The sequence below is a fragment of the Chaetura pelagica genome, unplaced genomic scaffold, assembly GCF_000747805.2.
Source record: "Chaetura pelagica isolate M959 unplaced genomic scaffold, ChaPel_1.0 scaffold48, whole genome shotgun sequence".
Taxonomy (NCBI): Eukaryota; Metazoa; Chordata; class Aves; order Apodiformes; family Apodidae; genus Chaetura; species Chaetura pelagica.
Window position 1 is genome coordinate 932,059 of NW_009954241.1, and position 20,257 is coordinate 952,315.

Here is a 20,257-nt window from a genome sequence, read left to right on the forward strand (position 1 = left end):
AGGCCCTGGCAGCGGCCCTCCTGCCGCCCCAGCCAGCTGAGAGGAGGGAGGAGTGCAACAGGTACTTGTACTGCTGGGAGCGGAGCCGGGACTGGAGTAGGGTCCCAGGACTTGCCACAACAAGAATTTCAACTCGCTCAAGGTTTCCCGAAGTCAACAGAAGAAAGCCAAGACTAAAAGTCAGGCCTGCATAAGGATGTTGATTTCACACAGATGTTCAGATTTCACACAGATGTTCACAGTTAGGGAGGAGTGCAACAGGTACTTGTACTGCTGGGAGCGGAGCCGGGACTGGAGTAGGGTCCCAGGACTTGCCACAACAAGAATTTCAACTCGCTCAAGGTTTCCCGAAGTCAACAGAAGAAAGCCAAGACTAAAAGTCAGGCCTGCATAAGGATGTTGATTTCACACAGATGTTCAGATTTCACACAGATGTTCACAGTTTCTGTATGCACTAAACCTTGTGAGGTGGAGACACCATTTTAGCTCACCTTGCGTATGAGCATTACCAGGAGATGGAAGGTGTTTCGATTCTTCTCTTCCTCTTCTCCAGGTGCAAAGTCTCAGGAGATGTTGGGCGTGTGTTGTTCAATACTTATGTATTTTCTTACCCTTCTGTTGTTTCTGGATTAGTATTTTTATGCATGTAAACATGTACTGCCATATTTGAAATACAGAAATTGAAGGTACTTTATAAGAAATAATTTACAGTAAATTAAATCTCTCAAAGCATCTTATAGGTGCATATTTTAAGAATCTTTAAGGCAGTGCTTTTCATCACAATGGAAAAGTCTTTAAATAAAGCTGCACAATCACACAATTGTGCAAATTGTTTAAACTGGTTTAGGATAGATACTTAAAAGATGCTTTTGTTTTATGTTACATACTGTAAGGTAGCAACAAGAGACATCATCAGAAAATTTTTTAGTGGAGAAGATGTTCCTGAACGCTAAATGAAGTTGAGTGTTAGTCCTCTGTAATTGCTGTGTATTTACATTATTGGTTCTTGATACTTGCGGTATTTGCATATGGAAGTGCAGCACTTAATTCATGATAGAAACTCTTAAGATAGCACAGATAATAACAGTAAATAAGAGTCAGAAGGTTTATCATGCTTCTGTTGCCATTAATTTATAATTTTTTTAATTAGCAAAGCGTTTTCCAATCTATGATGTCAGCATGCAAATATAAAGATTTCTACCACGTCCTGAAGCACAAGTATAAAATTGTTTTCTTACACTTGGCAACTCCAGGCTTTCACTGGCCTGTTTGCAGTAGCACTGGGAACTTCTTGAAGACATCTGAAACTGACAGAATGTAAAAGGTGTAAAAGGCTGGGGAAAATGGATGTTGATCCATTTTGTTTTCCTTATTTCTTCCAAATATTGATCACACAGGCTGCAAGGATTTAAGTATATACATTAAAGTGTTTTCTTAAATGAAGCTGCACATTATTCCTATAGAACCAGAACCTTACATACCAGCAATCTGAGTTTTTCCCAATACTGTATAAAGTTGGAACAAAAAATTACGCACTTAATTTAATCTTTGAAATGATCACACCAGCCTATAAGCTTAATCTTCTATAAGAATGAAAGAATGAAAGCATTTAAAATAATTATGCGTTGAGAAACAGTGGAGGGTGGGAGTGCGAATGATGTCTGTACTATATCAAAACACAAGCTCTTAGAAGACGTCCTATATGAAGACTCTGAACTTTAAGATCAAGTTTCCTAAGTGTTTTGAAAATACTTCCACATCACAGTTGCCTGCAAAGAACTGGACTTTCTAATTTCAGGATGTTTGTTTCAAAAGTGTATTGCTACTCACACTTTTATCTGAAGAAGATAGATAGTCTTCAGTAGCAGCATGTTTCAAAACTACCTGAAAGTTCAAATGGAAGAGAAGTGTCTTTGCTTTCTGTAGAGGCAACCTTGAAATATGCTTAGTTTGGCTATAATCTTCTTGACAAACCCTCATGGCCTGGGTTTGGCTGGGATAGAGTTAATTTTCACATGAAGCCAGGAGAGGACACAGCCCAGTTAGCTGTTGCGGTCAGTTCAAGTCAGTTTGGTCAGACCTGAACTAGCCAAGGCAATACATCGTACTCAGTATATAAACCGGGGGAGCTGACTGGGAGCAGGAGGGATCACAGCTTGGGAATGTGCTGGGCATCGGATTCCAGGTGGTGAGCAATCTCATTGTGCACCAGTTGCTAGATACGTTCTTCCGTTCTTCTGTTAGTACTATTAGTAGTATTATTTCTTCTCTTTTTGTGTTGTCCTGTTAAACTGTCCTTATCTCAACCTATGAGTTGTACCTTTTCCTTCAAATTCTCCTCCCCATCCCACTGGGTGGGGGGAAAGAAGTAAGCAAGTAGTGGCATGATTCTTAGTTGCCAGCTGGGCCTAAACCATGGTGCCTTTTTAAGAGCTATTTTAAACAGGAATGAATGACTTCTAAAAATATTTTAAAATATATCTACTTTAGCTTGGAAAATATCAGTCATCCTCTTTAACATTTTAAAAGTGAATAGAATGGTGTTTCTGTCTTACTCTGAAAAGAGTCTTCATAGACCTGTGTTTGAATAATGCACATTTTAAGTTTGCAGACCACAAGCAAGTTGATTTTACTCTATATAAATTCTTTATGTAAGTGGAGTAGCAGTTTAGAGGCTTTAAAAAGATAAAATAAATGAAGACACTGGAATAGGCTGCCCTGGGAGGTGGTTGAGTCACCATTCCTGGATGTGTTTAAGGGTTGATTGGATGTGGTGTTGGTGGATATGGTTTAGGGGAGAACTTTGTAGAGTAGGGATGATGGTTGGACTCAGTGATCTCAAGGGTCTTTTCCAACCTGAATAGGTCTATGATTCTAAGATTCTAAAACCTTTGAAAGATAGCAAACTCCAAGGCTGAACACTGAGGTAGTTAGAATTCAAATACGTGACATACATTATTTAATCCTCCTGGCTTACCTAGTGTCATACTATTTGACATTATTCTGTATTTATTCTAATGGTAGCGTATCAGTTAAGTTGCTGTAGTTGTGAATACTAGAGAAGTTATCTAAGATTACATTTTTTCAAAGTTAATTAAGAATTCAAGACCATTCTCAGGCAGATTGACTGTTGATTCCTGAAGTCTGTTACTTTTGAAGGTGGCTTGTTAATTAAATCAGTAGTTCCTAAATATTTTTATTGAATATCACTTCAGTCTTCTTTGGCCACCTAGCAGAAAACGCTTCTGTCTTTCGTAGTATTTTAGTATAACCTGAATAAATATCTAAAACTAAGTATGTATCATTTTTGTTATCTGACCCAATATGTGTGGTTTATTATGCTTAAAAACACATAGCGATTCTATAACATTTAACGGTCAAACCTTAATGGGAACATTTCTGCATATCGGGCCCAAGATATGTCATGTTGGACACCAGGAAAGCAAACAGACAAATGGCAACACTTATGGGAAGTTTGGATTAAGTGAGCTGCTGTGCAGCACAAAGGAATTCTCAACTGCTGTAATCACCATGCCATCTGTTCTCATCCTCTTTCTGCTAAGTGTGTGCCTCCCAAGCTCTGTGACCAGGGAAGGAAGGATCTTATAAGAACACTATCCTCAGGCACTGTTCAGGGATTCACTTTGAACAGCAGGTGTTAGATTATGATATAAAACAAGCCACAGGAGATGGTATCCCTTAAAGAGATGCTCAGGAGTGGTTGAGTTAAACCGTGACTAGTACAGGTCAGAACCATTTCTGTGCTCAGGCAACTGGCCTTCTCCCATCTAAGACATGTAATGTAACAATTAAGTAAAGGAAGAAAACTAACTGCACAATCTTAATGTTTTCATGACTGAAAGAGATGGCCTTGCTTGTCTTAAAGCCTGCCCATTTTTTTTTCTCAGCTGCCAGCTGGTCTGCTAAATGATAGCACCACTCCTACTCCATTGCATCCGCAACACTGTCACAAAACTATGGGCAGTTGAAATGAAATCAGCTTTCTACAATAGCCTTAGAAGCAGGCATTTTTGCCAGTCACACTTATAAATGTAATAAGAAATTTTCTTGACCAGTACATCTGATATATCTCTTAATTTAGCACTCTGTGTACATATCGCTTAGTATTTAGAATTTGTTTTCATTGCAATCACAATGACATCTAAAAAGTTCTCCCTTAAGAGCATAGTGAAAGATTATTTGAAAGTCTTAGAAATAAGCTTTCTGATGATCAAATCAATAGTTACATGTACATACATTTAGAAGCTATCTTAATTGGTATAGAACTCTCTGTGAACTCTGTCACCAGATGCAGTATCGCCTGGGAAGATTTCAAGGTGTGATGTTGACCTTTTAGCCAGCTGGGCATGAATCAGGAGTCTTTTTATCTAGCAGTATCAAATGCTATGCCATTATAAACTTGAATTCTTAAAGAACACATCAACAAAATCAAAACTTTTAAAAATCAGTCATGTTTTTCCTGTAGAGTTCCTAGTGAATAAATGTGTTGAACATTTTGATAAAAGACTAATTAGCTGCTAATTAGTTAAATTTTATGGAAGACTGAAATATTTTTTTTCTATAAAATATTCTGTGCATTTCTTCATTTGAGAATTAGGAATATAACTTTTATTGATGGAAATTATCTGTATGCTGACAATCTCAGGGTAGATAAAAGCTGTTTTCTATGACTAGCATTTGGGCATACAACCACATAGAGCACTGACATTCAGTTAATTATTTCCTATTGTAACCAAGCAGGCGATGTCTTCTGTGTTTATAGTAGTGGCGTGACCTAGAGGAAATACAGTCCAGGGCTGTCTCTCTTGATCATCCTGATTAGTTACCTAATCTGATTACTCTTCTTTGTGTTCCATATGTCAGATTCAAGGCAATAACCAGCACTGATGTATGAGGCCTGCTGTAGTTTAACAATTAAAAAATAGATTAAAATTGCCTAATGTAATTAATAGACAGACAGTGGATGTCCTGCCTTTAACTTGATTAATAGTCCACTTTGAGGATTTGCTTTTGTTCATTTGTCCTTGCTTCTCCCACAGTGAACTTTCAGCCTCGATTACTTGCTTGCTGGTTTTTGTAAGGTCATAATGAACTTATCATGGATAAGTTTATGTATATGCAATTTGATCTGGAAAAGTGTCTTCAACTAAATCAATTACTGGTTCAAGATACTCTAATTATTAAGATACATATTGTGAATGCTTTGTTCCTGGGTAATGTTTTTTCTGTGTTTCTGCTCTTAGTAACTTGACAGGCATTTTCAGAATATATTGATTTTAATACTCTGCATGTATTAAATCATTCTCACCTGAAATTAATTGTAGAATGAAGTTTATTAGGATATAAGGTATGTAATCTAGTTTGATTCCCTCTTCTAGTCCATAAGCATCAGATTATTTAATTTTTCTAAATATTTTTGGTCTTAAAATGAACTGACTTTACACATTTAATTTAAAAATGCTGTCATTGGATTTAGAGATCTGGGTTAAATCCTTCTTTCATTGCTTTTACAATCTTACTAATTTCAAAGGAGCATTATATGTGTAAATGAAGAATAAATTTGACTTTTTGTTTTGAGATACAAGCTTACAGGGTAACACTGTTTGTTAATCTTCTCAAAGAAGTCTTGCAATCTGGTTCCAGTGGGTTACTTGCATGACTGGCAACTGCTGGATGCACCCATGTTAAACTATGTTATTTTTTTGTTCGTTTGCTTTTGTTGTTCCAGAATTGTGTTTTGTCACTTGCTTGAGGGTTATTTAAAATCATAGAATCATTAAGGTTGGAAGGGACCTTAAAGATCATCAAGTTCCAACCCCCCTGCCACGAGCAGACCACGTTGCACAAAATCTTGTCCAACCTGGCGTTAAAAACCTCCAGGGATGGGGCATCAACAACCTCCCTGGGCAGCCTGTTCCCATTCCTTCACCTTCTAGTGAAGAATTTCTTACTAATATCTAACCTAAATCTCCCCTCTCTCAGTTTAAAGCCATTACCCCTTGTCCTATCACTATCTTCTCTGATGAAAAGTCTCTCCCCCCCTTTTCTGTAGGCCCCTCTCAAGTACTGGAAGGCAGCTATAAGGTCTCCCCGGAGCCTTCTCTTCTCTAGGCCGAACAGCCCCAACTCTCTCAGCCTGTCTTCATAGCAGAGCTGCTTCAGCCCTTTGATCATCTTGGTGGCCCTTCTCTGGACCCTTTCCTACAGGTCTATATCTTTCTTGTGCTGAGGGCACCAGAGCTGTACACAGCACTATAGGTGGGGTCTGACCAGAGCAGAGTAGAGGGGCAGAATCACCTACCCTGGCCCTGCTGGCCACACTTCTTTTGATGCAGCCCAGGATGAGGTTGGCCCTCTGGGATCCAGCACACACTGGTGGCTCATGTTGAGCTTCTCAAATACTACCACCCCCAAGTCCTTCTCCTCAGGACTACTCTCCAGCCATTCTTAAATCTTAAATTACTATTTGTCAAAAGGGAAACCAATAAATAAGATTGTATGAACAATGCATATGACCACCTACCATTATGAGAGAGCAATATTTTTGGGGGGGAGGTGGTATTTGTTGTTTGGTTGGTTTTTTGGTTGTTTTTTATTATATAAATGCCTCTACTTGAGCAACTTTGTTTTATTTTTAAATAATTTCTGAAACTAATGAACAGTGCCTACAGTTAAGATACACATCTGTAACATCAAGACATTTTTGAGTTAGTGCTGATGTAATATTCCTAACCTTGCCCTCATTAGTTACTGTAGCACATATGGTATGGAAGATCACCTACTGCTCTTAAACCATTTTCTAGTACACCATATGTGCTGTAACACTTGGACACAATGGAGTGAATAAAATAGAAGTTGAAATATTTCAGTGTCCTTTATTACTTAGAAAGCCAGAATACTTCAGTTTTTTAGAAGAAAAAGACTATAAATAAAACAACCGATTAAAAGAACTTGGAAATAATTTAAAATATAAAGGCACTTTCAGTTCCTCATCAAACACAATACATCACAGACAGCTGAGATTAATCCCTCAATTAGATTTATTCTGTATAATACTCAATATATAAGCTGTGTTATGCATTCCAACACTGCGGAACAAGTTTGTGATTCCAAATATGATTTTTTAAATGACCATAGAAATTCTGATGCACTAAAGGAAAATGTGAGAGCATCACCAGTCTTACAGGTCCTTGCTGTCCCTTCTGTCATGGAATTTACTGAATAAAAGTGCTTGAATTAAAAATAGACCATGTATTATACTACAGAGAAGAAGCACAGGCTTGACCTTGCTGTTCTCGTGGTGAAACGTGAGTCAGCAGTGTGCCCTGTCTGCAAAGGAAGCTAACAGCACAATGGGCAGTGCTTCAGCTTGGAGAGGACATTGGTGTAAACTACTGGCAGCCTTCTAATACATACAAGGAGGTTATCAAGAAGATGGAGCTGAGCCCCTGAAAGTGGTGCATGGACTGAGAGACAGCAAACAGAAATGGATATGGAGAAGGCTTTGGCTTGATATAAGAGAAATTTCTCTGTAAGGACATTCAGGCAATGGAACAGGTTGTGCAGGGGCAATGTGCTGTCTCCATCCTTGGAAATTTTCAAAACCCAGCTGGACAAAGCTCTGAAGAACCTCAACTGACCTCAAAGCTGACCTTTCTTTGAGCAGGGCTTTGGACTAGAGGCCTGCTGAAGTCCCCTTCTAGTCTGAATTACTCTAGGGTTCTGCATTCAATCTAATAAGGCCAGATATGTAAGAATTTTTCCACTGCTTTGAGAAGCAAAAGTGATCTGACTGTACAAAAGACTACTAGTGATTTAGAGAAAGTAATTTTTATCTCCTACATTCTGTGTCTTTCCCCCTGAAAGCTAAGTAGTGTGTTAGGAATAATTTCTCTCAAGTCCCTGGAAGTGAGTAGCAGAAGCCCTGAAGGACAGTTGAGATAGTGAATAAACATGATATTTTTACAGTCATTTATGACAAAGTTGCATTTCCTCTTGTTAGTGTTAACACACTTTTACCTCAGGTTTTCAAGCAGATGAAAGTTCTTGCTTTTTGACTGGTACTAAACTTCATCTAGTAGTTTTCCTTTTGTTTATTGAATAGTACAATAAACCATTAGTTTTATGTTTATTGCACCTACAGCATTGCTGTCCAGTATACAATAAATACATCATTTCCATCATAGAAGTACCAAAAAAAATTCAATATGTGCAGAAATTTCCTTGTATATAGTTTTATGTAGTGATATCAATGTGATCACCATCAACATGGAGAGGGATTTTATTACTTAGGTATTCTAAAGCCTATGGCCTAATGATCTGGTTAACTTCTCAGAGACTTGCTTACATCTTAAAAGGTTTTATTGGGAATTTTTATGTACCATTTTTCAGTTTAATAATTCTGTAATGTTAATCTAAGATTTTGCCAACAAGATCTAGCAGAAGCAAGAAAGCAAAAGGTATTTGAAAAATAGACTTACCTCAAATCTACTTTTTTACATTTACATTGTGTAAAATTAGGTCCATAATTTGTATAAATTTAGATGATGTAATAAAATGGAAATTTTAATATTTATGTCAGAGAGTATAATTACATTTTTTGTTGTTCTTTTTATTGTCTGGCATTTCCATTCCTCAATTTCTATTTCCTCTCTTTTCAGGAGCTTGATTCTGAATACTCCGTGTTTCAGGTAAATTTCTATTCATGCATATAAATATTAGATACAATCATTAGGAAGAATTTCTCATACACTGAATAATACTTGTTTTGTTGTTAAGTCCTTAATGACATAAATTCTTTTTAATTCATTCATAAGGCAGTACATTTGATAAAGAGTATTGTAAATGGGCAACTTTTATGTTTAATATAAATTTGTTTCTCTGTTTTATTTCCTTTAGGTTTATTCAGCAGCTAAGTAGCTTAGTGCCTTCTAAAAGCTAAATTGAATCTACCTTGAATTTAATCACCCTCATCTGCTGATGAGATTAGGGAAAAGCCAAAGTGTATTTCACAGAGAGAACAATGTTTATGCTCTTGGCGCTCACTTCCATGGTTCATTTAATGCGGTGTCATGGTGGGCTGTACCCGTCCTGCTCCTACAGCTCATTCTCACTGCCTACCTTGAGTAGAGTCTGGTAGTCTAGAAGCTACATGATGGTGCTTTGCATAAGAGATGGAAGACCGAGTAATTGATTTGTTTTCACTCTGTCCACATTAGCCCTAGATTACTGCAGTGGGAAGAATAGCAACGTGCAGTTGGTGGCATCTTTTGGCTGCAGGCCGCAGTTGGAAGAGATTAAATGCAATGTGAAATTGCATCTTTAAATACAGCTCAAAATATATTTTTAAAGTCTCTGATTGCATTCCAATGAAGTCATGCAAGTTGTTGGCATACAAAATGGCTTCAGTGAAATACTGCCAGGTATCTTTGTGACTGTATGCTTCACAAGTTAGTTGTTGTGTTACTGGGTTTTTGCTGTGTATGGAGTAAAATGGATGATAATGGAATGAATTGTTGTAGAATTAAACCTCTTAAGAAATATGTGTTACCAGATTCAGAAAATACATTTAGATTTACATTTGAAGTTTTTATTTGGTTAGTTTGGTTTTTGGACTTTTCAGGAATGAGAGGAAGGTACTTAATTCAGTGACAAACCAGTTCTCAGGAGCAAAGTGAAAAATATTTTGTCACTTTTCTTCCTGGAGTTTAAGCCTCTTAAGAAATATATCACATTTCTGTACTTATGGTACTTAGGATATTGTTTCCCTCTGCAATTACTCTTTCTATCAAGTTCTGTTCTGATTATGAGTTAAGCAAGCCAAATCTGTTATGTTGGTAATACGTGAGTAATATGTCATCTGAAATGAGCTGTCCCTTTCTTGTTCTTACTGTTTCTGTTCCCGTTCGGTAAGAATACAAGTCATAAGAATACAGGCATATTGCTTGTCAGAAAACAGAATTATTAAGCCTGCATAGAGAGAGAGCTGATAATATAAATGGAATGGGAGGCAACCGTTTGAGTGGGCAAACTTGTGCTAAATTGAGGTGTAAATATTATCATGGGATTACTCAGAAATGTGTGCACTTATTTTTATGGATTTTTGTGATTTTAAGTGAACCTTCCTCTCACTGTTATCAGTGTGGCTCTTCCAGTTCTATAATGAAACCCTTGCTGATTTTCATGGAGAAAAAAAACACTGCATTGTACTATAGTAAATTACTAAAACTGTAATTTTTTACTTAATTGTTAAATTTTTAATTTTATTTAATTTAATTGTTAAATAATTGTTAAATTTTTTTTCTGGATAACTAGAAACTGCAACACAGAAAGTAGGCTTCATACAAGGATAGAGTAGCTATAGGAAATACCAGGACTACTGGTATACATTTTTTGTAGAAGGTCAGCAAAAGGTGAAATCATAGAGATGTTAAGAAAATCTTTGAACCTTGCATGAGTTTTGTGTCTTGTGATAAAAGACACCCTTACTTTATGAACAAAACAAACAAACAAACAAAATTTGTTGAGGGGGGTCTGTTTTAACAGAGAAATGTACATTTCTCAGATTTTCTTTCCAAAAGTATGACAATAGCCATATTTCTTGTAAAGTCCTACATGACTTTTTATGACTAAATAGCAAATTGTTTATGAATGAAAAGGGTGTCAAATTTCATTTCATATTTTTGAAAATAAGAACTTTCTCCTACATCTTGCTTTGTATTTGTGTGTCAGTATACATTTCTAATTCCTTTTCCCACACCTTGATTTTCTACATGTGGCATAACTGTGTGTGTGCACAGAAATGATACTTGTGTTTCATATGGGTCTTGTTACTACTAATTAGGAATTTTGAATTGCCTTCTTGTCTCCCAGGGTAAAGGTCATCCTTCTGTATTTTAAGTAATGAATTTGACATTTCTGTTGCTGTTTTGATGAGAAGTCCTTTTACAAACATTGCTGCAGGCAATACTACAGACTGATATTTAAGTAGGGAATAATATGGGATATTTGATTTTTTTGTTGGCTATAAAGCCTCAGACTAGGAGCTTAAGACTGGAAGAGCAGGCTAAGAAATCTATTTTTTGTGACATGTTGCTTTTAAAAAGATATTATTTCTTGTTTGTTACTGCAAAAATCACAAGTATATTTTTTTGTCTATGTAAAGAACTGGCCCAAGTTTTTGCAATTAATGTAGAGACGTTGCTACTTTGACTTCCCAGGAAAAGGTCATTACTATGGGCAGCTTTTCATATCTCTGCTAGAAAATTAGTGTGTTTGGCTGTACTGAGAGCCCTAATTTCAGAATATTCCCAGTGTAGACATGGTTATGTTGACCTCAGACATATATGTCTTTGAAAAAGGCAGAATGCTGTCAAGGTGTTAAAAACGCAACAAACTAAATACTTACAGAATCATGAAAAACAGTTAAGGGTGTTGAACATATAACTGCAAATTTTAATGCTAATTAGAGGTTGCAACCCTACCATGTAAGAAGAAACTAAAAGATAATAAAGCAGGACCTGGATTGTGTCTTTCTGACCTAGATTTGCATTATCCCACCCTGTTTTGTTCTCACCTGAACAAAGGTTTCTAATTGTGGTTTAAGGGATTAGTTAAGTCCCTCCTTTACTTCTGCTGGAAAGAAAGCACATTTACAAATGAGAGTTAAACATTTTAACATTTTTAGATATACTTTCTTTTTTATAAACAGATATAAAGTTGCATAAAAATAAGAGAGGCAGGGACCATCTGAGACATTATGAATGAGAACTGTCCATTTAAATTATTACTCAGATGATTAAATAAGCCTGAGGTCCGGATCTTCTCTTACCTCTTATTTAAAGAACAAATGTTTCCATGTGTTTGACCTTTAGTTCTATTAAGACAGCATAATTCTGTTTTTGCTCTGAAATGTTTCTTTAGCAAGTATTTGACATGCTTTTCCACCAGACAGCTGTCCCCTGTGAGAAAAGAAACTAATCCACATTTTTTTGGCAGTGATTTTTTCTCTGGAAAATTTGTTATGATCTCTTCAATGTCTGAAGGAAGATCAGGGATTGGTCTTGTGGCTGCCTTTATCATGCCAGCTCTATGAGTACATTACAGGCATATTAAGTTATCAAAGTTGTTGTATCTTCACTTATTTTGTTGGTACTTCTGTATAGCTGCCACTGGGTTTTCTCTTCCCCATTGATTTGGTGTCTCTACATTCTTCACAAAGCTTGTCACATAGGCTAGAATTATGCTTGCCTTTCCATGTTGCTCATATATAATCCTCCGAAATATATAGTGTAGTAATTTGTCAGTTCTGTTCTCCAAACTTAGTGACTGTAGCTGTTCCACTCCAAAAGACTTGTCTGAAGTCTTGGTCCTCTTTCCACCTCCACCAGGCAACTGATGGATCTGCCTGGCTGGAAGTCAATACCTTACTCAAGCCTATTAAAACTGTGAACGGAATAATAATTTGCTGATTAAATTATTTACTTGGTGTCTTGAAAATATTTTGCTTTGTACTTTATCCTTATTCAGGCTGCCTGGAGCCTGAAAACACGAGCTTTGACAGAAATGGTCTATGTGGACGAAATCGATATGGATGAAGAAGGAATCGCAGAGATGATACTAGATGAAAATGCCATTGCTCAAGTTGCACGTAAGAATGACTTTCACTTAAATACACTGAAGCAACAAGAGCTCTTTTGGTCAGGCTTGTCATCTAGTATAAAATAGGACATACTGTGGTGACCTGATAAAGCTTTTACCTATTGCTATAAGAAGAATTTCAGCATGTTTTATGGTTACATGGCAACGTTGAGGTACACCACATGAACTTGATGTAGTGCTTAGACCTGTCAGACAGAATTTCAGACAAATGGTGTTTTGTCGTCTTTTCCTTTACATCTCTGTACTCTCTAGTTCTTTTCCATCAGTGCCCTGATTTATTTGTTTGTTTGTTTGTTTGTTTTGGTCTTCCTTACATACTGTGGGATATTAGAGAAAAATACATGCCCTCGATGTACTCTGAATCTCATCCATATTACTGTACTGTAGGCAATCGTCTAGTCAAATCTGACATCACCTTTTTGTGTCCTTTCCTGCAAGCATTTTCTGAACTGATTTTCTCTCTTGTACTTTTCTCTACTTTTTCCTCTCTTCCTTCCCAGGGCAGTTCTTCTGCCCTGTCATTTTTCCCTGTATGCAGCTCTTTTCAGCTTCATCAGTTCCCTTCTAAGTCGCCATTAATTGGTAGTCTTCCAGTACTTTTCAGCATTATTTGCATAGTTCACACACCGCTGGGAATGTGGCAGGGTGTGCTATTTTTGGCAAGAGCAAGAAGAAAGTGATACTGGTGTGAGTCGCCATGTTGGGCATGCTGGATCCATGCAGAATTCAGGTAGAGGGCTGCTACCTGATGCTGTTATACACTGAATACTGGTTTTGTTTTTGTTGAGGCAGTTCAGTAATAGCCAAAAGTTTCTTAAGAACATGCTGCATGCTTCTGGGCCCCTCAGTTCAAGAAGGACAGGGAACTGCTTGAAAGAGTCCAGCGCAGAGCTACAAAGATGATTAAGGGAGTGGAACATCTCCCTGATGAGGAAAGGCTGGGTGTCAGGGGGACGGAGTTAGGCTTTTCTCAGTGATGACCAGTGATAGGACAAGGGGTAATGGGTGTAAATTGGAGCATAGGAGGTTCAAGGTGAATATCCGGAAAAATTTTTTTACTGTGAGAGTGACAGAGCACTGGAACAGACTGCCCAGGGAGGTTGTGGAGTCTCCTTCACTGGAGACATTCAAAACCCACCTGGATGCGTTCCTATGTGATGTACTCTAGGTGACCCTGCTCTGGCAGGGGGGTTGGACTAGATGATCTTTCGAGGTCCCTTCCAACCTCTAGGATTCTATGATTCTATGATTCTATGATTTCTGGTTTTCTCTGTTTCATAAGTACAATCCACATGGGAATTTTTATGCATCTTATTAGCTGTGGTTCTCAACCTCCTACCATGTCAGGGAATTCACGGGAAGAACTGGATGTAGGACAGAACTAGTATTTGACACATTAAAAGCTTTCCTCATCCGGATAGAAGAAGGCAATTGCATATCAATTTGATTACATTTTTTAAAATTGCTATTGTGTGTTTGGTCACGTATAAACAGTAAAGTAGTACTCAAGTTGTGTTTATACATTATAGTAATCTAATTACATGTGTCTGTCTTAAAACAGCATAATAATATAATTTAGACTTTTTTTTATGCTATGCTCCCTATAGTAGAGATCATCTGCCAAGTAAAATAATGGGATTACTATTATTGAGAAATAAAGCATTCTGGAAAAATACACTCATGCTATATTTAAACTGAAAAAATGACTTTCTGGATAGTGTGTCACCAATTTCAAAGCCAAAGAAAATCATTGTGATAGTGTAGCCTGCACTCCTGAATCATTGAGATAAGACTTTGCTATTTGTACTTCATCTACTAGATGTGCCTGAAGTAGTGCATAGCTTTTCAGAAAGTATAAGAACTTTCTAGAGAGAAAGAACCCCCTGCAGTCTTTAGCAAATGTTGAATTTGCTAAATTTTATCGGTGTGTGCCATATCTTTAGTGGGAATTACCAGCTATAGCTCCAGCTGTTGCCTCCTTGTATACATTTTATGCCTGATGTGAAGGCTTCTGTTTCAAAGGTATATTTCTAAAGTAAATAGTTACAATTGTTATTATGTCATCCAGTGATCTTTTCTTTGATAACCTCAACAATCTTCTCATTCTGAGGTATATCTTTTGAGTTTAATCTTGAAACTCTCTTTTAATCCTTTCAATAAATCTGCATGCTTTTTTAGTTGTAGTTACCAAACCAGACAAGAGTCCACTGACACACAGAAAATACATTTTTCTTCTAGAACTTGATTTTACATTCTTTATCCATCTGAAGTGTTACACTTTTATGTAAAAGGTTAGCACAGATATCACTAGGAGGCTGCAGAAGGGATGGAACCAGTCTTTGCGGATGGTGCAAGTGACAGAACCAGAGGCAATGGGTGCAAGCTGAAACACAGGAGACTGTCTGAACACCGGGAAGTGTTTTACTGTGAGGGTGACTGAGCACTGGCACAGGTTGCCTGGGGAGATTGTGGAATCACTCTGCTTAGACATATTCAGAAACTGTCTAGACAGAGTCCTGAGCACCTGGCTGTATGTGGCCCTGCCTGAGCCTGGTTGGATCAGCAGACCTTCAGATGTCCCTTCCAACCTCAACCATTCTGTGATCAGTTCCACTTTTACTCATGATTTAATAAAAATGAGTGCTTGCTGACTGTGGGCTTTTTCTTTTGCTGTTGAAGAGTGTTAACCATACTTGGTCTTCAATCAGGGTCTTCTACTCTGGCAAATCTTCCAAGATATTCTCTCCCACTATAATTATAGCTTACCAACTTAAAAGTGTGTAGTTATACCTCCCATATTGCAACTGATATTGTCTGTACTTTTCTCACTAAGAAGTTCTAAATCCTTTTCCATCAGTTACATGTCAATTTCAGTTTTGCATCTGTCCTTATCTTAGTTTCCAGATTAAACTATTTTAATAGTGATTTTGTTCTCAGTCTTCCATTATTAAAAAATTACTAAATTGTATAAGGTCCACTGGAAGCAACTACTTTTCTGTGTTTCCTCTTCACTCATATATAATGAAATCTGCCTTCCAGCAGTTTTTAAATTTTTATAATTTTCCTGTGTCAATTTTCCATCAGTCTTGTTCATTAGTAAAAATGTCCTACAGCATAATTTTACAGAAAATTCCCAGGCTGTCACCTTTGGACACTTCACACCAACAATTTTATCCACTAAGGCTGCAATCATGTTTAGAAGTGTTACCTTGACAACGTACTTTTCAGAAAGTCATACTAATTGACATTATGGATAATCACAGCTATTTCATTAACTAGGGAGTTAAAGGAGTCATCTGCAGTCATCACTAACTGCTGAAATTATGCTAATAAATTCCATTGCTGTTAGTGGCCACATGCTCCTGTGTGGCCTGTTGATGCTTATTTGTAGCTAGTTTGGTTGGAATTCTCTAAGTAAGGATTGAGTTGCCTGGGGTAAGATCAAGGGAACTAAATCCTGTAAGCATTCTCCCAGTACACCAAAAGCACAAAGCAATTGGAGTTATTAAAAAGACAGGTCTAGAAAAGGAATTTTAATGTCCTACCCTTATTATCATGAGAGTTTAAAAAAAGTCTCAGAAAGTAGAAGACTAGTTCATTGTCTGCTAGTCTGAAGAGCTGAAAGCCACTTTCTCCATGTCTCAGGAGAGTGCTCCAGTTACATGTTAGAAACTCTACTAAGTGGATTGTCCACCTTTTCCATCGTGAATTAAAAATTCAAGATGCACAAGACTGTAAAGGGCAAGTAGGCAACATAGAGCTTAAAACTTAAGTTCAGCCAGCCAGAAGACAGAGAATCCTGAGGTTTCATCCTTATTTTAACATCACTTATATATTTAATTGATTTTACAAAAAATATCATGGTTAATACCTTTTTGGTATTATTTAACTTTAAATACAAGTGTAGCCAGGTGGCTACTGCCAGATGGAGTCAGAGGTGCTTGGTATCAGCATGGATTAAAAAAGCTTGAAGGTATATAGATAGAGTTAGAAGTTACTGATTTGGACAAGTCTGCTGAACTTGCTTAAACAATGGACTGTCATAGGTAGTTGAGATTGGGGGAGAAGACTGAAAAAGGGCAAACTTGGGGTTTATCTTGAGTAAAAAAGAAGGATGTCTGGTGTTATATCCCCTCAATTAGAGCAAAGAAATTTCCAGTTTGCTGTAAGACACAAGCATTTCTTAAAGTCCTCTGGACAAGGGGGTAGTTTTTCCGTGTGAAGTGAGAAATGCTCTTATTTTGTAGGACCAGGAACATCTTTGAAACTCCCTGGAACTAGCCAAGGTGGAGGCCCGAGCCCAGCTGTCAGGTATATGATTGTTTATGTTTTTTAAATGTGACAAGTTACAAATGAGCAAATTCTAAATTTAACTTCTGAAAATGAAATGCTTTATATACAAGAATTTGAATTCTCTATCCATAAATATCACTCAATATATAAGGATAATGTGCTTAACACCTTCAGGCCAGTAACTCAGTCAGGAAGACCTATTACAGGATTTGTGAGACCCAGCACACAAGGTGGACGGCCAAGTACTATGGAACAGGCTATGAAAACACCTCGAACAGCTCTCACAGCTCGGCCAATTACTAGTGCTTCTGGGAGATACATCAGGCTGGGAACGGTGAGTGGTTTGACTCTGTTGTTAGAATGGTGGCTTTCTTGGTCATGGTATCTGGTACAGTAATGTGGTAGTTGACTTAAAAGCTGCGTCTAAATTCAAGTTTGAAGGGGGTGAGCAATTTCCATTTCTTGTTTACTTTCATTTTTGTTTATTTTCATTGGTTTTAAAGTAAGGTTCTTGTTAGTTTGCTAGTTTAATCATATTAGAAAATGTACATAAATTCACAACAATTCACATAAATTCAGAAGTTCTGTCAGACATAATTTTTATTCACTGAAGGCCATGAAAGACTACGACATCATTTCACAATAAGTACCTTGAAAACTTCTCCAAGTTTTTCAATTTGCTACAAAACAGTAGCTAATATTTTAGTGTCTGTAGTTTCAGAATACACAAAAATAAACTATACTAGTTCTGTCCTGTTCTATTGGCAAAATTAATTATCTGCAACTGGCATGAATATATAGCACAGATTAACATCACATTAATGGCTACATTTTTCTTGAAGATTTTTTTTGTTTTGTATCCCAACTGCTTTCAGTCCATCTAACAGTCCAATCTACATGCTTAGGAATATTATGCAAATAGTGGATAGAGGGAAGAAGAAGGTAGTTACAGAAGGTAATTCATGCAACCTCCTGGCTCTCAGAAAATATGAAATTTAGGAAGACCCTGTACTGCACAGCAGAGCAATACATCTACAAATGCTTTGTTTGGGTATTTGTTTTTTTTGTATACTACTAATATTTTGAAAATTTGAATGAGAAGTGTAGGGGTCTTCCCACTTAAAACCTTCTTTCTCCCCTTCAGGCTTCAATGATAACAAATCCAGATGGCCCTTTCATAAATCTGTCTCGACTGAATTTATCAAAATATGCTCAAAAACCGAAACTGGCAAAGGTATGTATCTGTTTTGGTTAATGGGATATATTTGTCTTATTTTCTGGCATAATTCAAATGTAACTGAACATGGGATTGGGGATGCAAACAATGATGAGCTTTTGCTGCAGATGTAAAGTTCATAAATATAGTGTGTTACTTTTCTTTCAACAGTGGTTACTAGTTTTGAAATATGTGTGAAGAGGCTATCTTGAAAGTATAACCTAGGAAACAAAGTTTTATAGAATAAAATATTCCACTGGCAAATAATTTTGAAATATCCATATCAGAATCATGGAATCACTTGAATTTGAAAAGATTTATAGGAATCATGGAATCACTTGAACTGGTAAAGACCTTCAAGATCAAGTCCATCACCATCCCACTATCATTTGAGGGCACTTACTTGAGTCAGTTCCTTATCAAGTCTGAAAAAACTGCAGGCCATTGGTCCAGTTATGTCATTGCCAGCAATCAGCCAGTACATGTGTTATTCTAAATCCATCACGGTCTTTAAAATAGGGAGAATTTAAGAAACCTGGGGAAGGTTAAGAAACACAAGCCACATTTATATGAAACAAGGCTTAGTTCTGCTTGTTCTAATTGTGTTTGGTAACTCTGTATAATATTTAAGTAGGTAGGTTAGCTTTCAGATGAAGTAGTTGTTCTCAGCAGCAGCCTAAAGGAGGGGGAAACATGTATTTTTGACAGTTTTTACTTTAATTAGCATTTTCTGGGACAATGAAGTAGCTTTGTCTTCCTTCAGTTTCATATGAAAGAGGCTTCAGCCAAAATTTGTAAAGCAACAGTCAGAGAAACATGCATAGGCAGCAAGTGTACTTGTCAGTATTAGGAAGCTAATATATTATGACATTAACCTTTCACACAGCATGGAAGAGCTAAGCTTAAATTTGGAGCTACATAGATATATAACCTTTTTTAGAAACAAGACAGCATTAAGGCTAAAGCCAAAGCAGGAGATGAGACTGCAGACTGTTCTCTGTGTTAAGAGTAATTGATTAAAGTTTTAAAACTCTTTGAGCTGCCATCTCTCCCAAGTGCAAAAAGATGAGAAATCTTTCAACTATTAAATTCATATAAGTAGCCTGTGTATTCATGTTGGTATGTACTTTACATACTTCTTCCTTATGTGTTTGCAAAGTATACTTATCGCATCTCTTTTTAAGATAGATTATCAATCCTTTAATTGATTTTCATTGACCAGGACTTACATTGTTTTGAAATATAAAGGAATGTGGCTTCTCTCTGACTAGCATCAGCCATGTTAAAAGACTACTGCAGGAAACCCTGTAGGAGAAGGTATCACCTGATACCAGAAAGAGCCTCTGGTAAATCTCGGTTAGCAACTGGTTTATGGCATCAAACAGGAAGTTTTATTTTTGTTTTACCTTGTGGATTTTTAATGGAGTTATGAAGATAATTCTACATATTTTTATCCAAGTGACTATTAAGTCATTTAAATCCTTTTTAGGGCCAGGGCCTGTAGCTAACAGCAGTAAATTCCTTGTGCCAGCCATGCAGGAAAACACCTTTGTTAGCACTTTAGATGTACTCACTTTTACTGAATGTTGTAATGTGAATGTGTTTGAACAGGAGGAGGAAATGTTCTGCTACTTCTTTATGTTCTATTCTTTTGTTATCCAACTATTCTAATCTCCCTATAAATTGGTTTTATTTATAATTCATTACTGTCTTTTATTCATCTGTTTGGAATCTTTTCTGACCAAAAGTAGAAGACAAGTGGTTTCCTTTCCTCACCAGATATGACAACTCATTAGTAATTCTCTAGTCTCCTTAAGGAAAACAAAGAATTTTATCAAAGAAGAGTAGGCAGAAGAATAATGGAAGACCCTAGAATATTTCTGTCTTGTTCTTTATTTCTTTCCTCATGGAGCAATATTTACTTTTAGTTTTCTGTAATGAATAATAATAACTTAGAAAAGTGTTCTGTTCTTTTGGACTGACAAGGAAGTATGGCTTGCTTAGTTACATACAGAAATAAAGAAAGATGCAGTTATATTGCCATGCAATTGCTGTGGGATGGTGAGC

At 36.9% G+C, this 20,257-nt stretch overlaps 1 protein-coding gene across 1 annotated transcript in view; it reads left to right on the forward strand.

The window, feature by feature from the left end:
• The window catches only part of TTC8 (tetratricopeptide repeat domain 8), a 42,820-nt gene that overhangs the window by 2,405 nt on the left and 20,158 nt on the right, over positions 1–20,257 (forward strand). Inside the window, exons 2-5 of the mRNA XM_010003744.1 lie at positions 12,550–12,670; positions 16,929–16,992; positions 17,149–17,308; positions 18,119–18,208. Coding sequence (XP_010002046.1) covers positions 12,550–12,670; positions 16,929–16,992; positions 17,149–17,308; positions 18,119–18,208 — 435 coding nt within the window. The remainder of the gene's footprint in view (positions 1–12,549; positions 12,671–16,928; positions 16,993–17,148; positions 17,309–18,118; positions 18,209–20,257) is intronic.